Source organism: Coptis chinensis, chromosome 5 (assembly GCF_015680905.1).
Source record: "Coptis chinensis isolate HL-2020 chromosome 5, ASM1568090v1, whole genome shotgun sequence".
NCBI classification, from domain to species: domain Eukaryota; kingdom Viridiplantae; phylum Streptophyta; class Magnoliopsida; order Ranunculales; family Ranunculaceae; genus Coptis; species Coptis chinensis.
Genome location: NC_141460.1, coordinates 7,097,726 through 7,119,609, shown reverse-complemented (window position 1 = coordinate 7,119,609; position 21,884 = coordinate 7,097,726). Strand labels below are relative to the sequence as shown.

The window sequence follows — 21,884 nt, the reverse complement described above, 5'->3', positions numbered from 1 at the left end:
CTTGGACTTCCAAGATATAACACCTCCACCAATGCTAAATACATAGCCACTGGTGGTCTTAGAGTCTTCTGAGAGAGTGTTCCAGTCAGCATATGTATACCCCTCTAGAACAGCAGGATATCTTTGATAATGAATACCCATATCAATAGTTCTCTTTAGGTATCTCATTAACCTGCCAATTGCTCACCAATGCTCAGCACCAGGATTACTAGTATACCTGCAAAGAACACCAACTGCATAGGCAATGTCAGGTCTAGTACAATCTATAGCATATCTCAAACTACCAATGATACTTGCATATTTCTTCTGATTCACAAGTTTACCATTATTCTCAAATAATTTAACACAGGAATCAAAAGGAGTACTAATAGTCACGCAATCGAAGTAGTTATACTTTTTCAACATTTTCTCAATGTAGTCTGACTGATCCAACCATATGCCATCAGATGATCTTGTAATTTTGATTCCCAACATTACATCAGCCTCACCTAAGTTCTTCATATCAAAGTTAGAAGACAACATATTCTTGGTCTCTTTCACAACATGTAAATTAGAACCAAAGATAAGTATATCATCAACATATAAGCATATAATAACACATATCCCATCAGAATACTTATAATAAATGCACTTGTCACTTTCATTTATCTTGAACCCACTAGTAATGATAAAGTTATCAAACTTCTCGTGACACTATTAGGTGCCTGTCTCAACCCATAAAGTGACTTAAGTAATATGCATACCTTTTTACCATTACCTGGTTCCATGAAACCTGTTGGCTGATCCATGTAAATCTCCTATTCTAAATCCCCATTTAGAAAGGTTGTCTTAACATCCATCTGATTAACAAGATTATGAACAACAACAATAGAAAATAATACTCTAATGGATGTTATCTTCGTAACAGGTGAATATGTGTTAAAGAAATCAAAGTTGTCTCTCTATCGAAAACCCTTGATAACAAGTCTTGCTTTAAACTTGTCCACTGAACCATCGGTTTTAAACTTCCTTCTTAAAACCCATTTGTTTCCTATAGTCTTGCAACTAGGAGGCAAATCAACAAGCTCCCAAGTTTTGTTATCCATGAGAGAGTCAAGCTCACTCTGTATGGCTTCTCTCCAAAACTCAGAGTTAGAAGATGCAAGAGCTTCTTCAATGGAGGAGGGATCTCCTTCCAAAGAAAAAGTGAAAAATTTGGGTCCCATAGCAACCCTTGCTCTCTTACCTCTTCTAGGTTAAGATTATTTAACAGTGTCTCTGTCATGTAATCTAGGTATATTCGTGTCAGAAACATTAGCAGTAGGAGCCTTGGAGGAAGACACACCCCCCACTATTTCAAGATAAATATGAAAATCTATATTCTAGATATTCATCATCAGATGCTTCAAACAAGACATTAGTCTTCATATCTAGAAACTTGTAGGCCTTACTGTTCATAGCATAGCCTAGAAAGACACACTCATAAGCTTTACTCTCAAGCCTTGAAATTTTGGGATCATACTTCCTTACAAAAGTCAGACATCCCCATGTTCTGAAGTAACTCAAATTAGGCTTCCTGTTCTTCCATATCTCATAAGGTGTAACCTTTGTCTTAAAATTAGCAATTCTATTCAACACATAGCATATAGTCAAAACAACTTCACCCTATAAATTTGAGGGTGCTCCAGAACTAAGTAAAATAGCAACAGTTAATTCCTTAAGAGTTCTGTTCTTACGTTCAACTACTCCATTCATTTCAGGTGAATAAGGAGTTGTCATCTCATGAATTATACCATGTGATTGTAAGAAAAGATTAAAATCAGCAGAACCATATTCAGTACCTCTATCACTTCGAATTACTTTAATGTTCCTATCATGCTAATTTTGAACCTCAAGTATATAAGCTTTAAAAGCATAAAAAACATCACTTTTGTTATTCAGCAAATAAACATATGCAAACTTCGAGCAATCATCAATGAAAGTAATAAAATATCTTTTACCACCTCTTGTCAGAACTCCTTCAAGCTCACAGATATCAGTATGTACCAAGTCTAGCAGATTTGTACTTCTCTCAACTGATTTGTGAGGCTTCTTTGTGATTTTCACCTTATTGCAAGATTCACAATGTGCAAAATCATCATTCAAGTTGGGAATTAATTAAACCAAGTAAGCTCATGATCTTAGCATACTTCCTATTAATATGACATAATCTACCATGTCAAACATTAACAGAACAAGAGATCATGTAAGCAGAAGTAGAAGTTTTATTCATATCGGCAACATTCAACTTAAACATCCTATTACATGCATAGCTCTTACCAATAAAAACCCCAAACTTAGTGATCACATACTGATCACTACCTATGACTTGCTGAAAACCATCCTTGTTCAAAATAAAACTACAAACCAAATTCTTCCTAATCTCAGGAGTATGAAACACATCATTTACTAGCAGTTTCTTCCCAGAAGTGAACTGCAACTCAACATCACTAGTACCCAGAACCTTGGTTGTATGATTATCATCAAGTAGAACTCCTGATTCGTAGTTGTGGCATAACTCTTCAACTAGTTCCTATCAAAGCAACCATGCCTAGAAGCACCAGTATCCGCCCACCACCCCTCACATACATTAACAGAATTGACCTCAGTTATCATAATAACAAAAGGTTCCTCAGTAATGTTAGCCACATTGACTTTACAAAACTTACAGTTCCTAGCATAATGTCTCTTCTTCTTGCAAGTATAACATACAACTTCTGACATATCAGCGGGTGGTTTCTGATTCATATGCACCTGATTCTGGTTCTGGTTCTGATTATGTGAAGCTTTCTAGTTAAAAGGTTTGTTTTTCATGGCTTTCTTATTAGGTTTCAAACTATATTTAGTCTTACTGGTTTGTTGGTTTACCACATTAACCTTAGCCTTATCAGATGACATGACTACTTCCTCATTATGGTTTTGTTTACGTGATTCTTCTTCTATACGGAGTCTCATAATAAGACTCTCCATCGAAAACTCCTTAGACTTATGCCTAACTATGTTCCTAAAATCCTTCAAAGAGGGAGGAAGCTTATCAATAACGACATCAACCTGAAATTGCCCGTCAATTTTCATCCCTTCTAAAAGTATCTCATGAACAATAATCTGTAAGTCATGGCATTGAGACACAACAAATTTGTCATCTACCATCTGAAACTTAAGATAACGACTTACATCATATTTTTTGGAGGTAGCTTCCTCTGTATCATACTTCTTTTACAGGGCTTCCCACACATCATAAGCAGTTGGAAGTTCAAAGTATAAGTCGTATAGATCATCAGCAAGTGAGTTCAGGATGTAATTCTTACACTTGAAATTTGCAGCAATCTATTTATCAATAGCAACAGATAGAGCAGGTTCCAGCAGGACATCTTCATTAGGAATCAGTTCACTTAGAATGGTTTCCACTTTCACCAGGGTCAGATAAAACACCATCTTCACCTTCCACCGCTTGAAGTGCTCACCAGCAAACTTGAACGGTCGGTTATGGTTATTGTCGTTGTGGGACTTGGACGGGTTACCTTCTTCATGTTCCATTGTCAAACAACCTTAAAATTATTGGAATAATTTCTACAATAAGAACAAACAGTGAATATAATAAGGCTAAGGCATGGATCGGTACGCACTCTTTAAGGTTGTTTTGTGTCTATTCCTCTTTATGCAGACATACCACGTCAACATCCAGGATACAACAGCCAATTATTATTCTTCTCTATTTGCTGCACACAAACCAAAGAAGAAAAGGAAGAACAACGAGACTGATATTTTATGATTGCCCAAAGACGTTTAGAATATAAAATATTGTTTTGTAGATATTGTATATGTTGCTGGTAGATGAGTATTTATAGAGGAAAAAACGTGGAGCACTTAATAGATCCGAAATTGTAGGGAACTGCTTTAGTTTCCCGATAAGGATTGGAGTCCACAAGTCCAATACGTTTCTATTTCCAATCCATATCCAATTATGTTTCCAAACTTATTAGGAAACAATTTAAGGAAAATGGTTTACCAAAAAGAAGATAAGCTAGGGATCAAAGAACCTGAGCCCAAGCCTAAAGCCCGGCCAGGCCGGTTCGATGCGCGCACGTGTGTGGCTTTGTGTGAGTCCTCCCTCTTAACCCAAAAGCCTTTGTACCCTAAAGGCACACCCTTAGTATGAGACTTTCACTTATAAACACTTTCACTTATAAACACTACTCAGTAGTGTTTCCTCTCTAATGTGGGACTAAAGTTCTCTACTTAAACAACTATCCCACAAAGAGGTCAAGGGATCAAATCACCACAAAATCACTCCAAACATTACCACTTGTTTTATTGAAAATAACAAAACACCAATTGATTATCATATGCTATGATGATTCTCATTAATCTTGAAGTAGGTGAAAACTTCCTGTCTAGCTTGTCCGTTCTCCTAGGCCTTTTATAAAATGATTATGCAGTATTCATTTCTATAATCTCTTTTTTATAAAATGTTTTTTGTAATTATTAGTACTTTTGGTGGTGTTAACCATTAAATTAAAAGAATGTCACGCTATATGCAAGAAAAAAAATACGAAACACATGACACACAGGCATGGCAATTATTATATCAAATTATTATGCTTAGTTTCCCCTCGATAAGTTTTTCGACAAGAATCGCAGGTGATAGATATATACTGTCACTGTTTTTTTTCTTGATCAATGATTAGCCAATCTTTGTTAGTGATGATTGCAAGTTGTGCTTGTTATGCAAGTAGAGACATTATGCATACTGCTAACTTAGGGAAAAAAGTAGTTTGACCCTTCAACTTGGACAAGATTATTAGCGGAGACCCTGTAGTTCTATTTAGGTAATTTAAACCCTGGACTTGAAGAACGCAAGCATGTCCGTTTGGGACACAAAATTCCTGTACCTGAAAGAAAATGTGGCAACTTATTTTCATGTGTGGAATTTAATTTTAATGACGTGTAATCCAATCAAATTGAACCAGGTGATTGGGTAAGCGCTGAGGTGTCCTTTTAACCCACGTCATCACTAGCTAAACCACATACTTCTCATGTGTAATTTTTTTTAGATGAGAGAATGATTCGACAGTCAAATGACAACCATCTAAAAAATACTCATCTATCTGACGGCCATTGTTCTACTAGCATCATCTTCCTAAACCACCATAACACCCACAACCCGCCACCACCACCTCCAACAACTATCATCTTTACTGTCGAATTTCCTAACATAAACAATTTTATAATTTCTCAAAAGCATTGGAAGGGTTAGTAGCAATGCCACCAATATTGAATTGAACTTAAACACTTGAGAAACCAAATCAATCCCATTATCAATCAAAATATTTCGATTTTCATATTCGTTCCTACTATAAAACCCACTGCTAACGCCCAATTTAAACAAGCCTCCATGAATTAAATCTTGAAAGATCAAAGGCAATAAAACCAAATCGATTGGATTAAATGATAAACCATTCTCCATCACCAACCCGAATCTTGAATAAGATATTCAATCAAAGGAAATGTGACAATTTTCAATGCCAGTAAAATAGATCTAGCAATAACTTTCATTACCCGAAAGTTGGGTATCATAATTCCCAACTGATTTTCATACATTACCGATCTGGGTATACACTTCTGCTTCTTCAGTTGAATATCCATTGAAATGCTTCTTCTTCCTCCATTATTTATGCTAATTCTTTTTCTTTATGTTTATTTTTGTCAATTCTAAGTTTATTGTTTATTTGAGTACGTGGACATCATATAATGTTTTGTGGCGTGGGAAATTTGTAAGCATTGGGTTGAATTGGGCATCTTTGCGCATGCTCTCGTTTAACACAGTAGTGGGAGAGGGAGCGGGAGCGGGAATTTACTTATGTTAGAGTGTTTGGGATAATTGTGTAAGAGAAAGTGGAGGGATTTTGTTTTGTGTCAGAGTGTTAATTCGTTTAAAATGGGCGAAAGTTTCTCTCCTCAAGATTCAGTAGGGAAGAGTATAGGTGATGACTTATCTTTATATCTAATATAACAAGGGAGGGAAGTTTTATGACCAACGGCTGGGATTTGTTTTAAGAGGGTATAAATCGAGGGTCCCCAATGCGCCACAGTATGAGAGAGGTTAGAAACTTAATTAATTAGCGGCCTTAATTATTCAGCCACATTAAACAAAAAAAAACCCTTCGTTTCTATTTTCCCCAAACTTACGTCTCCCTCTCAACTCTCCACTTTACTCCTCCCCATTTTTATTTAATCTATAAAGGTTTATCTCATTTTGAACAAGTTCATTCTTGCTGGGGGAGCTCCAAGAAACAAGCAAAGAAGGTATGATATACATTAAAATAAATTAACTTTATGTGTCTAATATCGGTATTGCCTATGAATAACCTGTAAGAGGCCTTCATAATGAATTTACTCATGCTTCATCCTTTGGAATCGAATCACTCTTATCCCATCGGTGCTTCAATCTATCCCAACTTTCTTCTTGCTGTTTTATCTCTCTTCTTATTCCTACCGAGCCTCGGATCAATTGCTTTGGTCCAGTATCCCAGCAAGCCATCCTTCTTTCCATGCCCTGCAAACTTGATGGATTAATCCTTCCCTGCGCATGCCTTCCATCCCAATTTGATATATTCCTCTGTGAAGACCTGGAAAAGTCTTCTTTTCTTTTTCGCCGGTTCCAGAAACAAAATCAACTTGAATGCCTTTAGCATAGGGAGGCTGCTCCAATCAATTTGTTGGGTCAACATTGAATCTATTGATATAATCCAGTTACTTATAAAAATTACCCTGCTTTGTTCTTTTCTAATGGAAGAGGATAAGTTTTGACAGTGACATATATTTACAGGTACATAGAGAGAATTAGGATACTCTCTTCAGGTTTTGAAAGTAACATGGATAGTAACAGAGAAGTAGAAAAATGGATGCACAAGATATAGGGATGGAATTCCGAGATATTCACTCTCTCCCTCATCCTCGAAAAGTACCGTGTATTTTTTTCTAAATTCCTAAGACGGGTGGTGATTGCTCGGATGGCCGAGTCACCAGATTTAGCAAGTGTCTATCATTTAAAGTTGAAAGACGCATATGATATAGCAGACAAGTTGAAAGACCCGGATGCTCTGAAGGAAAGTGAGGAACAGCTCGTCCAACTTCTTGGCGAAGTGGAGCTGCAACTAAATGAAACTTACTATCTGGTAGGAGACGAGTTCAGTATGGAAGATGTCATGTTAATTCCACTGCTGGCACTCATAGAACTCTTGGGTCTGGAAGTTGACTACATTGTAAGCAAACCCAAAATTGATGAGTACTGGCTGTTGGTCAAGCAAAGGCCCAGTTATAAAGCATTAATAGGGAAGTATTTCTCAGGATGGAGAAAATATAAAACACTGTTAAAGACCTGGTGGTTTGTCTCTATCAGAAGCCTGCTAAAGAAATATTGACATGGATAACAAATTGAAGAGAAGAGGACGGGAGCAAAAAGTGAAAAATAAATTGTATTTCTGTAGTTGTATACTTGAAGGTATATGGAAGGTGGTTATATTGATGCCGAGGAGCATAAGATTGATTTGAGAAAAGTCAACCGGGTATAAACCTGTGGATAGGTTAGTAATACAGCGATAGTTTGTTCGCAACAGAATCTGTGTTTCTGATGATTCTGTTTCATTCATTTTATTTTAGATATGTGGGACAATAATCATGGCCTGCAACTTTTAAGTATATTCAGTTGTATATGAAGATTTCTCAGTTGATCTGTTTGGAGCTTCTATAACGGAATGCTTCGATCAAGAGCGTCCCCCGGAGCTCTCAGAGCAGAAAAAAATGGTGAGTTCAACTTCATAAGTTAAATTTGAGTTTGTGGTGAACAGAAATGTTTGATCATTTATAAGATTTGGCCATCGTTTAATTGGTTGAGAAGTAAAATAGTGATATTTCCTATATTTATTTAATATGCGGATGCTGTAGGTATTGGCAAGCAAATGACTATATATAGGTAGTTTACATGGATTTATACACTTTTTCTACTAGATCTTCTACATTGCTCCAATGTCAGGTGCAAGTGAGAATAAAAAAATGTTACAAAAAATGAAAAGCCGACTTCGTAAGTGCTGTTATGGTTTATGGCTATAGAGGAAGGTTGTGATTTGCCAGGATCAACAGGATTTTGCCTACATTGTTTTATTTGGAAGCATGTATGGATAAGTTAATGTTTTATTTTGCCTCAAACATAACTTTCGAAAGTTACAAAACAATTCTACTATCCAATCTATGTAGCAGGAGCCAGTATCTTCCAATGTGATAATACTATAATAATAGCATTATTTGTTCGCGTTAAATTATGCATGCCGGCTATCCCTAAAGTGGAAACCTGCTTATGCTGAAAATATGGACACCCCAAAATGCTTTCCTTATGGCTTGATTAGCGTGACTAGCTTAAGTTGTCGCAATGTGCCCTTCCCTCTCCCTTTGCTTATCTAGCTTTATGTTGACGGTTGCCCCATCCGCTTTTATGCAACAGGTGTCAAACTACACTTCCTCCAAGATTGAAGTTTCGCTCTAGAAAATGCTCTTTAGGAAAAGCCATTGGAACCGAGTATAATTGCCCCTATATATAAGGACTGAGAGCCTTGTGGAACTTCTTCACATCCCCTAGCCGAGAAGAAAGGCTTTCTTCGTCTGCTTGATCTACTACGGATGCCCATGAAAGAGATTCATTCCCCGGTGGATTGATTTGGCTATTGCTTTTCAGCCTCTTTGGGCTTTGGAACATTCATTTACTATATTCTCCTCCCACTGGCCATCTTGACAACAGCTGGCTTATGGCACCGGGCTAGCTCATGAAGAAGTCGAATCGGAGTTGTCCGAAATCAGATCTCCTCAGAGCACTATTCACCAGCCTTCCTTCGCCAGGGTATGGTGATAGTTGTTGCCCTGCCTGCTGAAGCTTTGAATTGTTGTTTGGGAATATGTAATACCGAAAAATATGGCCGTGGGTTATGTAAATTCATGCAGTCGATAAGGTTAGTAAATTTCTGTCTTTTGAAATATATACAGAGTTTTCTTTTATAGTTTGAGAATTTCTTATTCCTTTTTTTCTTTCTACTTTAATTTGGTTCTCCATTTGTGTATCTGAGTACATGTGGGTTTGTTTTGTTGTTAGTAATTTATTTTGGTGTAGGCAAAATGAGACACCTACTGCGTTGTTTTGAGCAAAAACAAATAGGGATATTATTAGTATATCACTGGGTATTCATTTTTACTCTATAAATTCAACATGCGTGTGTTTGGTAAGCTGCGATGAAGTAAAATGTACTACACAAGTTGGTAATAGCTTTTTTTCATTGATTGACCGGTGGTAATGCTTATCTCTTTCCCTAATTTTTAATATTAAAAGTAAGAAAAATGATTTGCTTGCATTCTAGGACTTGAACTCAGTAGAACTTGGTTGTATTATATTATTGGCTATATACAGTTTACAGAGATACAAAGTTAACTTTATGGGAATAAATTAGTTGTTTTGATCATAGTAGATTTGGATATGTTTTTTTATTGCGTAATGCATATATATATATATATTGAGTTGAGTGTATTGGTTTTTACGAAATTGACTTCTGTCCTTCTTTGTTTGGTAACTCATATAATGGTAGGGGATTTCATCAAGAGGATAATGACCAGATGATGTTGTATTAGTGTTTAGTGTGGGAATGTAGATATCTATCTGTTTGCTTGAGTTTGGATTTTTTTTAGAGCTGTTCTTTAAGGACTAGATATTGTTCAATGAAGTGTGAAAGAAAATAGTTTGGTCTGGATGATAAATGTAAAATGAGTAGTTTACCTACGAAATGAACGATGAATCCTATACGTAAGTAAACTAAACTTATCTTTTTACGTGGTTGATTATCAAAGTTTCTACTCTCGATGCGAATTGCACTAAGTGGAGTAGGAAGTTCGTTCCACTCCTAGTTCTCTAGCACGGATTGTTTTCTAAGTCTAACTAGTCGCTCTTAAGTCAATGAGAGCTTTATGAAATATTAAACTACGATACTTAATTAAGATGATTACTAGAAATTAACTACAAATGCTATGGAAATACTCTTTGTTTGACTCTAGATAAAGGAATTAGAGGGGAATTGAATCCACCTCGAATCCAACTTAATGACCTAGTACAGATTGTGGTATCTCGATTCTTACGTTTTTCACGGCAAGAATTCGAGTCTAATCCCTAGTTTTCATGGCATTTCTACCAAGTACTAACTAGCATGTGAGGGTCGCCCACCCATTCTCATGGCAAAACACGACCTTCTATAGTGGAATAGATTCTACAACGTTTCTATACTAAACAACTAAGTTTTCATCAAGGCTTCATCAACCCCTCTAATGGAGGTTTAGCCTTGAGTCATCAATCTAACATTTACCATTGAATCTAACCTAAACATAATGTGAGAAATTGAGAATTACTTAATTTAGCAATAATGAATCTAATTTAATGGCTGGAATAAAACAATGACAAGAATTGAATTTAGATCTAAAATGGAAATGACAAATTCGAACTTGATAAAAAATACTACTTTATTTATCTAATCAATCCAGAACAATGATTCAGAGATTTAATCTAAAACAAGAATTTAAATGGAACTAAAACTTAATTTAATTAATAAAACTAGATCTATAATTCTATATCTTAATTTAGGTCTAACTAGCTACCCTTAACAAAGAGCTAAGCTTTTGTTTTTATACATCCAGATCCAAAATTCGTGCATGGGCTTGGAGCCATGTTTTGGGCCAGAGAATCAGGCCCAAAACCCAATTCTTTCAGTCCAAAAAGGCCTCTTCAGCTGCAGTTGGCTTCCACAGACTTTTCGTCCACTTCTGCTCCTCTGATTGGGTCAAGGCTTGGACCATTGCAAAGCTCTTTCCGAGCCGGTCGTTTTGACATAAGGTAGGCCTCAATCCAAGGTCTAAGTCCAAAGATATGGCATTCGGAAGTTCTGCTGACTTTTGCTCCTTTATCTCGCTAAAAGTGGCACATTTCTCACAAGATAATGGACTTTGAAGCCCGAAATGCATAAAACACGTAATCAGTATTAACTCTTACTTATTATTCACATAATTGGTCTAACAATATGATTATTAAGGGGTTAAAACTACAGTTTTGGGCTCTTATCAAACCACCCCCAAACAGCATTTTGCTTGTCCTCAAGCAAATATGAGAAATTAGAATAAGTGACCAAAAATGGAGTTCTACCTACTCTCGTTTCGCTGAGTGCGATTGCATTGACCATATGCAACAAGGCCTTAAACCACTAGGAATTCCCTAGTGGACGAGTTATAGCCTCGTGAGAGTTTTCCAGTGAAGGTACTCACAAACTTCATCTATACTACAACGACTAAGAAATAAAACTATTGTTTTCCCCTTCATGCTCAACTATCTATACATCTCTATAGCAATTACATAAGAATAACAGTAAAAAACCTAAGTTAATATATGCATAATAATCAATCATCTACAATAAACATATAACAATGAGTAATACTATGAAATGTTTAGCAGGTTTGTTTCTGAGAACTCGGAATAGCGTCCTTAAGTAGGTCCTCACATAAATGTCAAGACAAAAACCACTCTGATTTTTCCACTCAAGTTTCGCTACTCCAGTGTGCAGTGGGCACACTTTACCTTACAATCTCAATGACAAACAAGGAAGCCGGAGTCGATCAAACACATCTGCCACTTACTATCACACTAACCTATTCCTAATTGAGCTAGAGGTCTTTATTAGGTGTTGCGGGGATTAGGAGATGGTTTAAGAAGGAAGGAAATGGATATTCTAGAGGACAAGTCTGAGATAATAGAGTCTTCATATTATGTAGCTAGAGAAAACCTTGTTATTTACCTTTGCTTCTACACTTTGTTTCCATCCTTAGCCATATTTTTCTTTTTCTTTTCTTTGGCTTTTGACTCCCTTTTATTCTTTTTTTTTTTTTTTGGAGTTTTTATTTTATTTCTATTTTTCTTTTCTTTGGATGGAAACTTCTTTTCTTTATTTTCTGAAGCAACTAACAAATTTTTTGTTTACACAGGTTTTTTCTCTTCTTCTTTCTTCACTCATTCTATTCTCAGACTTATTCTAAATTGGGTAGGTTGATTTATTCTCTTTTTTTTTTTTTTTTTTTTTTTTTTTGTTTTTGTAACAGGGTAAAGGAATTGTGGTTTATGGAAGGGCTAATGAAAGGGCTCAGAGTGGCGACTAGCGGAAAATAATTCATAGGTTTGAATTTCTGGCTATATCGATCCAAAGAGCGGCCTAAATTCTCGCTTAGGATATGGTTTAGTGATCAAGCAAGTGGACGTGTGATTTCTCTATCCGGATTTAACTTCTCCCTTGTGTCATTTCTCACATGTTTCGCTCATATAAGGCTTTAGGCTATATTCTCACAGGATTTGTAGAATAAGTACTCTAGCCTAGATTTCAGAAACTTACTGCTAACAATCATAGATACTCATGTAATAAATTTATAGATAGATGCAAAGATTATTACCTACATATTAACCTAAGTTTCTAACAATTATTACGATGCAACACTCACATTGAGACTTCTAGATTGTTAAGAGCATGGAGAAAGAAAACAATACCAATATTCCTAAGTGTATAGCATATATATATATTTTTTTTATTTATATTTTTGAATTTTCGAAATTTTAACTAGAAAACAAGTGCACATTATACATATCTCTATCCTAACAGATGTCTTAATTACCGTGTTTCTATGCCCCCCAAACAAAAAGCATGCTTTGTCCTCAAAGCGTTTAAATAAAAGAGGGTAGGAAAAATACCATTGAAACGGGGAAATTCGTAAACATCGCAAAACAATGTTAGAGCGATACTAATATAGGAAATAAAAACTGACGCAACACTATAAGAGTTCCACCCATTATGGGGTTAACAGACTTAAATTGCTTGGGACATAAGCAGACACTAACTTAACTAAAACTTACCTGCACCCCAACATCTACTCGTCATCCTCCTCTTCTATATGAGGTTCTTTTCAAGATCCTGCCATGCCATAACAACTTGCCACGCCTTACGTCGTGTATCATCAACTATTGCTAACCTCTCTAGTGTTATTTGGTCTGATGGGGTGTAAGGAGCAACCAAATGTGGTTGCACCTGCCATCCCGGCCAAGTCATGGCTCGGAATGATCTTACCACACGATTGGTAGGTCTCATGATTTCGACCCTTTTCCAATCTGGTAATGCGCGTACGAAGACGGTAGGCAAAGCGATAAAGGCGACAAACCAAAACAGGCATAAGAAGGTACTTATGCCTCAAGGTATGGGCTCGCCGCCGAGTAGCAACTAAAACTTCGGGGAATGTCATACCTACGACGTCCCCTCGCCTAAAAGCAAGGAAAACGCGTCACCGGTATTATTATTGAAGTAAACTGCCGTTCCCCTAGAATGTTCATCATGATGAACAACATGGTTGTGCCTACATTCAGTGATAGGCTACTCAGGGCGATGTTATATTGGTCTTGGTCCATGATACGAAATACCCCTCCCCCATAATACTCATGGAAATAGGCATATTCATATAGGTATGAGTTATCTGTCATATATCCCCACGTGTGCATAGGGTCAGGTAATGGCAACCCCGAAACCAAAGCTATCAAGTGTTTATTGAATTCCATAGTCGTACCATCAATAGTAAGGGAAAATTTTTGTTCTCCTTCTTGGGTACAAAAAAAAAGTAATATTATTATAGAAGAATTCAGTTAGCTTAGGTGAAAAAGAATCGTCATCACTCACCAGAAGATGCCGCCATCCTAATTACCGCGATCATTTCGCGAAACGATGCTCCATAGGTATAGGTTCCCATCAAGTCTTCAAAAGACTGTTCGGGAATCACTATAGGTGGTGTCATCTCAACACTACTTGTAGAATAGCTGCGAAAACCTGGAAGAACCTTGGAAGGAAGGCGCCATGCTTCATTAAAATCGAAAGTCGGCTCTTTGGTTTTTTCGTGATTCTTTGGAAGCGTAGGCGCTTCGGTGATTTTTGATTTCCGGTGTTTGGTCGCGAGCTGGCGCTGCTTCTACTTGGCGCCGGGCGCTCTAGTGAATTTTCGATTTCTGATAAAAGTAGGGTAGTCGCTCTGCTTGCTGTGTGGCCTTTCGTAGGGTGAAAGTGAGTTTCTAAGAAAAAAAACAAGAAAAACTAGAAAAAAGGTTTGGAGTGAAAAGTGAAAGATGATTGTGGGGTGTAGTGTGGTTGTGAGTGTAGTATGATGGAAGTTTAAATAGGTTCGGGTTTCCAAAAGCGAATCGGCAAGTTACCAATTTGTTTTAAGGCAATTTCGGAAATAGAAAACGCAAAACCGAAACCGAAACTAACCATAGTTTTGATTTCCTAACAACCACGGTATCTAAACTCTCCTACATATCCTCGCTACCACTATTTTCAACTTTTACTCCAAGACAACCTTTACGAAGATGATCAAAATAAATTATATTAAAATACTATGAAATCCAAGCAATCTAAAACAAACAACTTACTACTCAAATCTACCTACTAAAATAAAATTCCACTAACTAAACAATAAAACGATAATATAACAGGACACGACTGATGGTGAACACCTAGGCGTGTGAAGAAGATGGTCCCTGAGATGGAGACTGGCTCTGTGGTGACGAATGGCTTGAGCCATCTGGCCTGCGGCGACGACGCTCATGCCTCTCAGACTCAGCTGAGACAGACTCATCCACGAGTGGCATGCGTCGTAGCATCTCTATCCTGAACAAGCGCTGTGCTTCCATCTCAGTCTTGAGTACGGCATACTGGGCTTGGTGATTATTGTGGATAACCTCCATGTTAGACAAGATATCGTCCTGACCCTTTACGAGCATTTCAACTATCGTCTGAAGGTTCGTTTGCTTATTTCGAAGCACGATTTGTCTATGTCTAATATCTTCACAGATATGATAACTGCATCGCAAACCAGTTTGCAGCATTATCAATCGTTCTAAATTAGAAGTATGACTATCAAAATTATCCTCAACCAACCATGTCATATCTTCCCTACATTATCCGACTTCGACTTCCTTCTCTGCGGACAACGGCCCACGTCTTTTGGATGCATTCCTTATAAATACTTTCGCATTAGAAGGCAATTTGATCTTAATAGGAGCAGATCTAGCGGCGGCTCTAAATGAGAGCATAATCTTAGTGATCAATACGGGGAAGAGGCCGGGCTCTTTCCCCTCCTCTAATCACATTCAAAATTAAATCAAGGATGCAGAAATTATACTCCTTCGTTTGCAAATTCGAGAGAGCGTCAGACATCGAAGTCCGATGTCGCTGACTTTGTCTTTCCCGAGGGGCGTTCTTACCAATCCATCGGCGGCGCCCGGTTGATTGGTTCTCGTGGTCGAAATCGCTTAACGCAATGAGATATCGTATTGTATTCACCCTCTATGACCGTATCTTTCATCAAAACAGGAACTGCAGTATTCTTGGATTCCTGAATGGTCGTATCTAGGTTGGTTACGGGGGTGATTCCTAATAGCTCAGCCAACAACTGTCTCGTAACTTCCCTCCGCGTTCCTGCTATCCTAATGAAAATCCTATTTCCCTCCACTTCTCGTTTCTTATAAAACTGTTCTACCAAATCATAGTGATAGAAATCCCTCCGTCCGAATACCACAGTCCGTTCCAATGTCTCTTAAACATCTCAGCGTCATAAAATGGGCTGGCTATCGGAAGCAAACGCGTTTCAAAAGCAGAATTCTCGTCGTTAGCGCCATTGAAGTTATTTCTTGATTTGGGGTTTGTAGATGGTGGTGGATGCGAGTTTGATGAACTCTAACTAAACCAACAGTGGTGGTTATGGTAGGTACGACGGTGGGTATGAAAACTTGAATTGGTGGATGTTTTAATGGTGGAAACGGTTGGATTGTGTGGAAGATTGGTGTTTCACAATGGGCGTGGGTGGTCTTCTTATTGTGATGTATTCTATTTTTATTTTTTTTTTTTTTTTTTTTATTTTGGTTGATAGGGTTTGGATTTAAAATTTGTGTCAAGCGGCTGGAGAAGAAGAAGATCGCGATTTGGTTTTGGAAAGGGGGGCGCGAGCGCGCTCTAGGTGAGCGCGAGTCGGCCCAAGCCCAATTCGATTGTTTCGACTTTTCGTCGATTTTTAATAATAATTTCAAACTAGATTTCCCGCTTCGTTATCGGTCCGATTCTTGCGAATGAGATATGGAAATGATCAGGAGAGAATTTCCAATCCAATGATCCATAAAACACTCGATTCCAACCGGGGGTGACTAATAAGATAGTGGAAAACGCCTCGTAGTGCGTGCATGACGTAAGTTATGCGAACGAATGAACACTAAATTTGATAACGTCAACCCCAATGAACTATACTAATGGACCTAAACAACACAACTAGAAAGTTCGAGCAATCCGGATGGAAAGACTGATTTCCCACCCCCAAACAAATTTTTAACCACAAAATTTGTTTACAACGTGGGTCGTTTAAAGTCAGATTCCCAAGACTTGTTGGATTGCTATGTCTATGATTTTTATGAATTTTAATTTATTTTTATTTGTTTACTATAAGAAACACGAAAAACAATAAATACATAATTCACTCCATAGAGGAACATGACTCAAAAATCGAGAAAACATCGCGAAAGTGGAAAAGCGTGAATTATGTGAACTGTGGACTTAGGATCCGGTACTTCTGAGCCACACACTCCATAAGGAGGGCCGGTTACTGAATGGTGTACTTATCGGTATATGGAAATGAAAGTAAGTACACCAAATGACAAGGTCAGTCCTCATAGGCGAGTGGTCCTGTAAAAGGACTTCCTCCACATCGGGGGACAAAAGTTCGTGAAAATGTTTTAACCGTTGACCATTAACTTGAAAGATACTGTTGTCATTGGGATTTACCAAGGTAATTGCCCGTAAGGGGTGACTTGATAACGAGAAAGGACCGGAACCAACGGGTTTTAGTTTTCACGGGGAAAATATGTAGGCGGGAGTTGTAAAAGCAAAACCTTTTGTCCGACCACAAACTCTTTTCGCAGGATATGCTTATCATGAACCGCGTTTCATGTTGGCTTTATAATCCTTGGCGAGATCGTAAGAATCATTCACGGATTTCTTCAAGCTCATTTAATTGTAACTTGCGTTTGGCGCGCCTCATCAATATTGAAATTAAGGCTTTTTATAGCCCGCGAGCGCGGTGCTCTAATTGGCGGGCAAATGACATGGTTTCCCAAATACAAGTCTAAAGGGAGACATACCTATAGGAGTTTTGAAAGCAGTTCTATATGCCCATAAGGCATCCGATAGGACGCCGACCCGGTCTTTTCCTATCGGGGTTTCTTGTTGTTTCTAAAATCTTTTTGATTTCCCTATTAGAAACTTCTACTTGTCCGCTAGTTTGTGGATGATAAGGAGTTGCTACTTTGTGTGTAACTCCATACTTTTTTCACTAGGGATGCAACAACTCTGTTGCAAAAATGTGTTCCCCATCACTAATGATGGCTTTAGGAATGCCAAACCTACAGAAAATGTATTCTTTAATAAAAATACTACACGGTCTTATGGTCATTGCTACGGCAAGCTAGGGCCTCTATCCATTTAGACACGTAGTCCGGCAACTAGAATATAAATATAACCGTGGGAAGCAGGGAAAGGGCCCATGAAATCAATACCCCAAACATCAAAAAATTTCTACTATTAAGATTGGATTTAATGGCATCATATTACGGCCGTGATTAAGCCCAAGTTGTTGGCAAAGCGAATACCGTCTTGCAATGCACTTGGGCATCCTTAAAAGGGTAGGCCAATAAAATCCACATTGAAGAACCTTAGCGGCTGTTTTCATTCCACTAAAGTGGCCACCACACTCTTTGTCATGGCAGAACAATAGAACTTCATTATATTCCCCTTTGGGGAATGCAACGGCGAATAATCGATCCGCATGATACTTAAAAGGTAGGGCTCATCCCAATAGTATAACTTGACTCGGCCAAAACTTCTTACGTTCATTTCTTGACCAATTATAAGGCATAACATCCGCCGCTAAATAATTTCACGATGTCCGCATACCATGGTGATGAAAAATAGCATGGATGCTCATCGGAAAAGAGTCCGGTATGGACTCGGAATCACTACTATCGTCATTGGTAAGTCTAGATAAGTGGTCGGCAACTACGTTTTCGACCCTCTTTTTGTCCTTTATTTCTAATGTGAACTCTTGCGGGGAGAAGAATCCATCGGATTAATCTCGCTTAGCATCCTTCTTTGCAAGAAGGTACCTAAGGGCTGCATGGTGGTCGTGTAAACTAAAGTTTTAGAACCAACCAAATATGGGCCGAAATTTATCTAAAGCATAAAAATGACTAAGAATTCTTTTTCAGTAGTTGTATAATTCCGTTGAGCATCGTTTAAAGTTTTACTAGCATAATAAATAACGATGGACTTATTATCTAGTTTACGTCCCAAGGCGACACCAACTACATAGTCACTAGCATCACACATGAGTTCGAAGGTTTTGACCAATCGAGGGAGGTTTGTATAATAGGTGCGATGGTTAGGGGCGGCTTTTAAGGTGTCAAAAGCCTGTTTACAGTTAAAATTAAAATCAAAGATTGCATCCTTCAAAAGCAAGTTAGTTAAAGGCCTAGCTATTTTGAAAAATCTTTAATGAACGCCTATAAAAAACCCTGCATGGCCTAGAAAGGCTCTAATCTCCGCGGACAGTCCATGGTTTAGGTAGAATTCGCTATCTTATCTAGTTTAGCTTTATCTACTTCGATGCCATCACTAGATACAATATGACCTAATACTATGCCCTTTTGACCATGAAATGACACTTTTCCCAATTTAAAAGCGAGGCTCTTTTCTTCACACCGTGTCAAAACCTTAGGCGAGGTTTGACAAAGCGATCGTGAAGGAGTCTCCATAGATAGAAAAATCATCCATGAAAACTTCCATAAAGCTCTACCATGTCACTAAATATATGAAGCATACACATTTGGAAGGTACCGGGGAGCATTACAAAGGCCAAAAGGCATTCGTTTATAGGCATATGTTCGAAGGGACATGTGAAGGTTGTCTTTTCTTGGTCATCAATATCAATAATAATCTGAAAATAGCCGAGTAGCCATCCAGAAACAATAAAAGGCATGACCCGGCCGGACGTTCAAGCATCGATCTATAAATGGTAAGGAAAGTGATCCTTTCGTGTCATAGCATTTAAACGTCTCGTAATCAATACTGATTCTCCATTTCATAGGACCTTGGTGACAACATAGTCACCCTTCCCGTTACGATACCATGGTAATTCCGATTTCTTAGGAACTACATGAATGGGACTTACCCATTAAGCTATCGGAGATTGGGTATATAATACCGCATCGAGTAATCGCAAGACTTCTTCCCTAACCACCTCTTTCATGGCGGGGGTTCAAGCGGCGAGGTTCGAGAAGTCTTGGCGTTATCCTCAAATGTATACGATGAGTGCGGACATTAGGGTTGATGCCCTTAATGTCGGCTAAGGATAACCAATCGCAGACCGATGTTCCCCTAATCACCCTTATTAACGATGTCTCTTCATCTTTAGTTAGAGAGAAGATATAATTATCGGGTGACTACCATCGGATCAAGTTGAATATATTTTAACTCCGGGAAGAGGTTTTAAACGGTGTGGGACCGGTATGTCCGTTGATGTTTCATAAGTGTCCTTATCTTGCGTAATGAATACTTGCTTAGGTAGCAAGTCTTCATACTCGATATATGGAGCAACCGGCGGGTCTACAATTGGTGTGGATTCGGGATGGTGTTGACCTCCTCTAAGTAGGAGTCATTAACAAAATCGAAGTTCCAAAAGAAAGGAATTTGTACATATTGTTTTGAGGAAGCGTGTTGTTAAAATAATCTTGAGCTAAACTCTCGATCATGCTAACCTCCCCATCTATAGAGGCGAATCACGTAAGCTTGTTTCATCATTTTAAAAACATTTACCTCGACGGAAAGATGGCCAAAAGATAAGGACATCTTTCCATCGACGACAATTTATAAAAGCGCATTGGCGGTTGCCAAGAAAGGCGTCCTAAGATGATTGGTACAGAGTCATTAGCGACTTATCGTATCGAGGATAACAAAATCAGCGGGGATAGTAGAAATCCTGAACCTTAACAAGCACGCGTTTTCCACTACACCTTTAGGATACTTAATTGACACGTCCGCTAATTGCAGCGTTATTTTTTTTGTAGGTTGCATTTCTGTGAACCTATTTGTTTATACAAGTATCACGGGGAGTAAGTTAACACTTTCGCCCCAGTGTCTAATAAAGCGGTCGTCGTGTGTAGGAATCTCCTAAGGTGCATTTGTGATAGGGCGACCGGGGTCCTTGTACTTAACAATTCCATTATTTTTTCGGATAAAGTTGGGGCTCATTCGGTTAAAAGGCGTCTTTGGGTATGTTAGTCTTCGCCTAGTAGTGCACAACTCTTTAAGAAACTTAAGCGTGGTTAGGTAGCTTTTAATAGCCGAGAAAAGGAAGGTTTATCGTTAGATTCTTGAACCGTTCCTAATTTCCTCAAAGTTTGTATCCCTGGTTAGCATGGCTAATTTTTGAGGAGCGGTGGTTTAAGCTCTATATTTAGCATATGGCTCTACTTGCTGTGTAACCTTGGCTTTTCGGTTTCTTTGGTTGTGGTTTAAGCGGGTACCTCTACTACGTGGTAGGCTCCTCGGTTTCTATTTCGGTATCTAGTTCGATATCGGTGTAGAGGATGCGATGGGGTAACTCTGGTAGTAGTTACTTTGTTATCAACCACTCTTCGAAGCGGAGAGTGGTGATGGCATTTAGGTCACCTACGATTGTAGTTTCGTACTAAATTACCGTTTACCTCAAAGGCGTGTGTTCTTTGTTTTAGGGTTTGGTATCGCTTGACTTGGAAAACGCCTTTTGGTTGGGCTTTCTCTTGGGCTAAGCTGTTGTATGCCCCGATTTATGGATTGTAAGATCTGTTGGTTTGATTGAGTCATTGTGCGGAAAAGTTGTTGGGTAACTTGTATAAAAGCGTCTATCGATCCGGTTGTGTAGGTGTAGTAGTCGCGGGTGGTGCATTTGGAACTATCTCGTTGATTATTTATGGGTGGGTTGTGATAGTTATTATTATTAACCGGACGATACCTCTATTGGTATTATAATTATTATAATTATTCTGACCTTGTGCTTGACCTTGTCGTGGGTTGCGCTTGGTTGTTATAATTATTATAATTCCCTTGACCTTGTCCTTGTCCTTGTGCTTGTCTAGGTGGAGCTTGGTTATAATTGTTTGCTTGCCTAACGTTTTGATTATTGTACCCTGGAGGCGTTACTTGTTGATTATTTCTCCAACTGAAGTTGGGATGTTGTCTCAGTTAGGAATAGGATAGTTATTAATAGAGTAAACATTATCTTGCTCTAGTGGTTGTTGTTCATAAGCTAGAGGACAATAATTGTCGAGGGTGCTCTACGGACTCAAACAGAAATTACATGGGTTGGAGTTTACATTCATGAGGGGATAGGCTTTTGTTGAGCGAAATAGCCTCCACTTTTTAGTTAGAGATTGAGTAAATTTTTAAGTTACGGATCGGTTTTATTCTCAAACATACTAGCGGCCTTTGTTGAAGAAGAACTAGCGGGCGGGGATATCATCACTCCCCAATTATTATTCCGTTTAGTTTGGTCTTCTAAAATTTATAAGCCTCAGAGGCTCCTTTACTTAGGAAACTACCCCATTCATTATGTCAAGGACTTCTTTATGGTGATGTTGAAGTCCTTTGAAAAAAGGCACGAACTAACGTGTCTTTTGCTAGGTT

At 38.2% G+C, this 21,884-nt stretch overlaps 1 protein-coding gene and 1 pseudogene across 2 annotated transcripts; one reads left to right on the top strand and one right to left on the bottom strand.

The window, feature by feature from the left end:
* Positions 1-941: 941 nt before the first annotated feature.
* LOC147496453 (uncharacterized) lies at positions 942-3,555 on the bottom strand. The gene is made up of 8 exons (XM_086562581.1): positions 3,460-3,555; positions 3,253-3,345; positions 2,887-3,123; positions 2,608-2,790; positions 2,204-2,551; positions 1,940-2,085; positions 1,716-1,849; positions 942-1,171 (listed from the first exon to the last, which is right to left on the bottom strand). The coding sequence occupies exons 1-8, from the start codon at positions 3,553-3,555 to the stop codon at positions 942-944; spliced, it is 1,467 nt and encodes a 488-aa protein (XP_086418707.1).
* Positions 3,556-3,628: 73 nt separating this feature from the next.
* Positions 3,629-8,912, top strand: LOC147496452 (glutathione S-transferase TCHQD pseudogene; annotated as a pseudogene). Its single transcript, XR_015196740.1, has 3 exons — positions 3,629-3,636; positions 6,848-7,824; positions 8,519-8,912. The product of XR_015196740.1 is annotated as a glutathione S-transferase TCHQD pseudogene (transcript).
* The last annotated feature ends 12,972 nt before the right edge of the window (positions 8,913-21,884 follow it).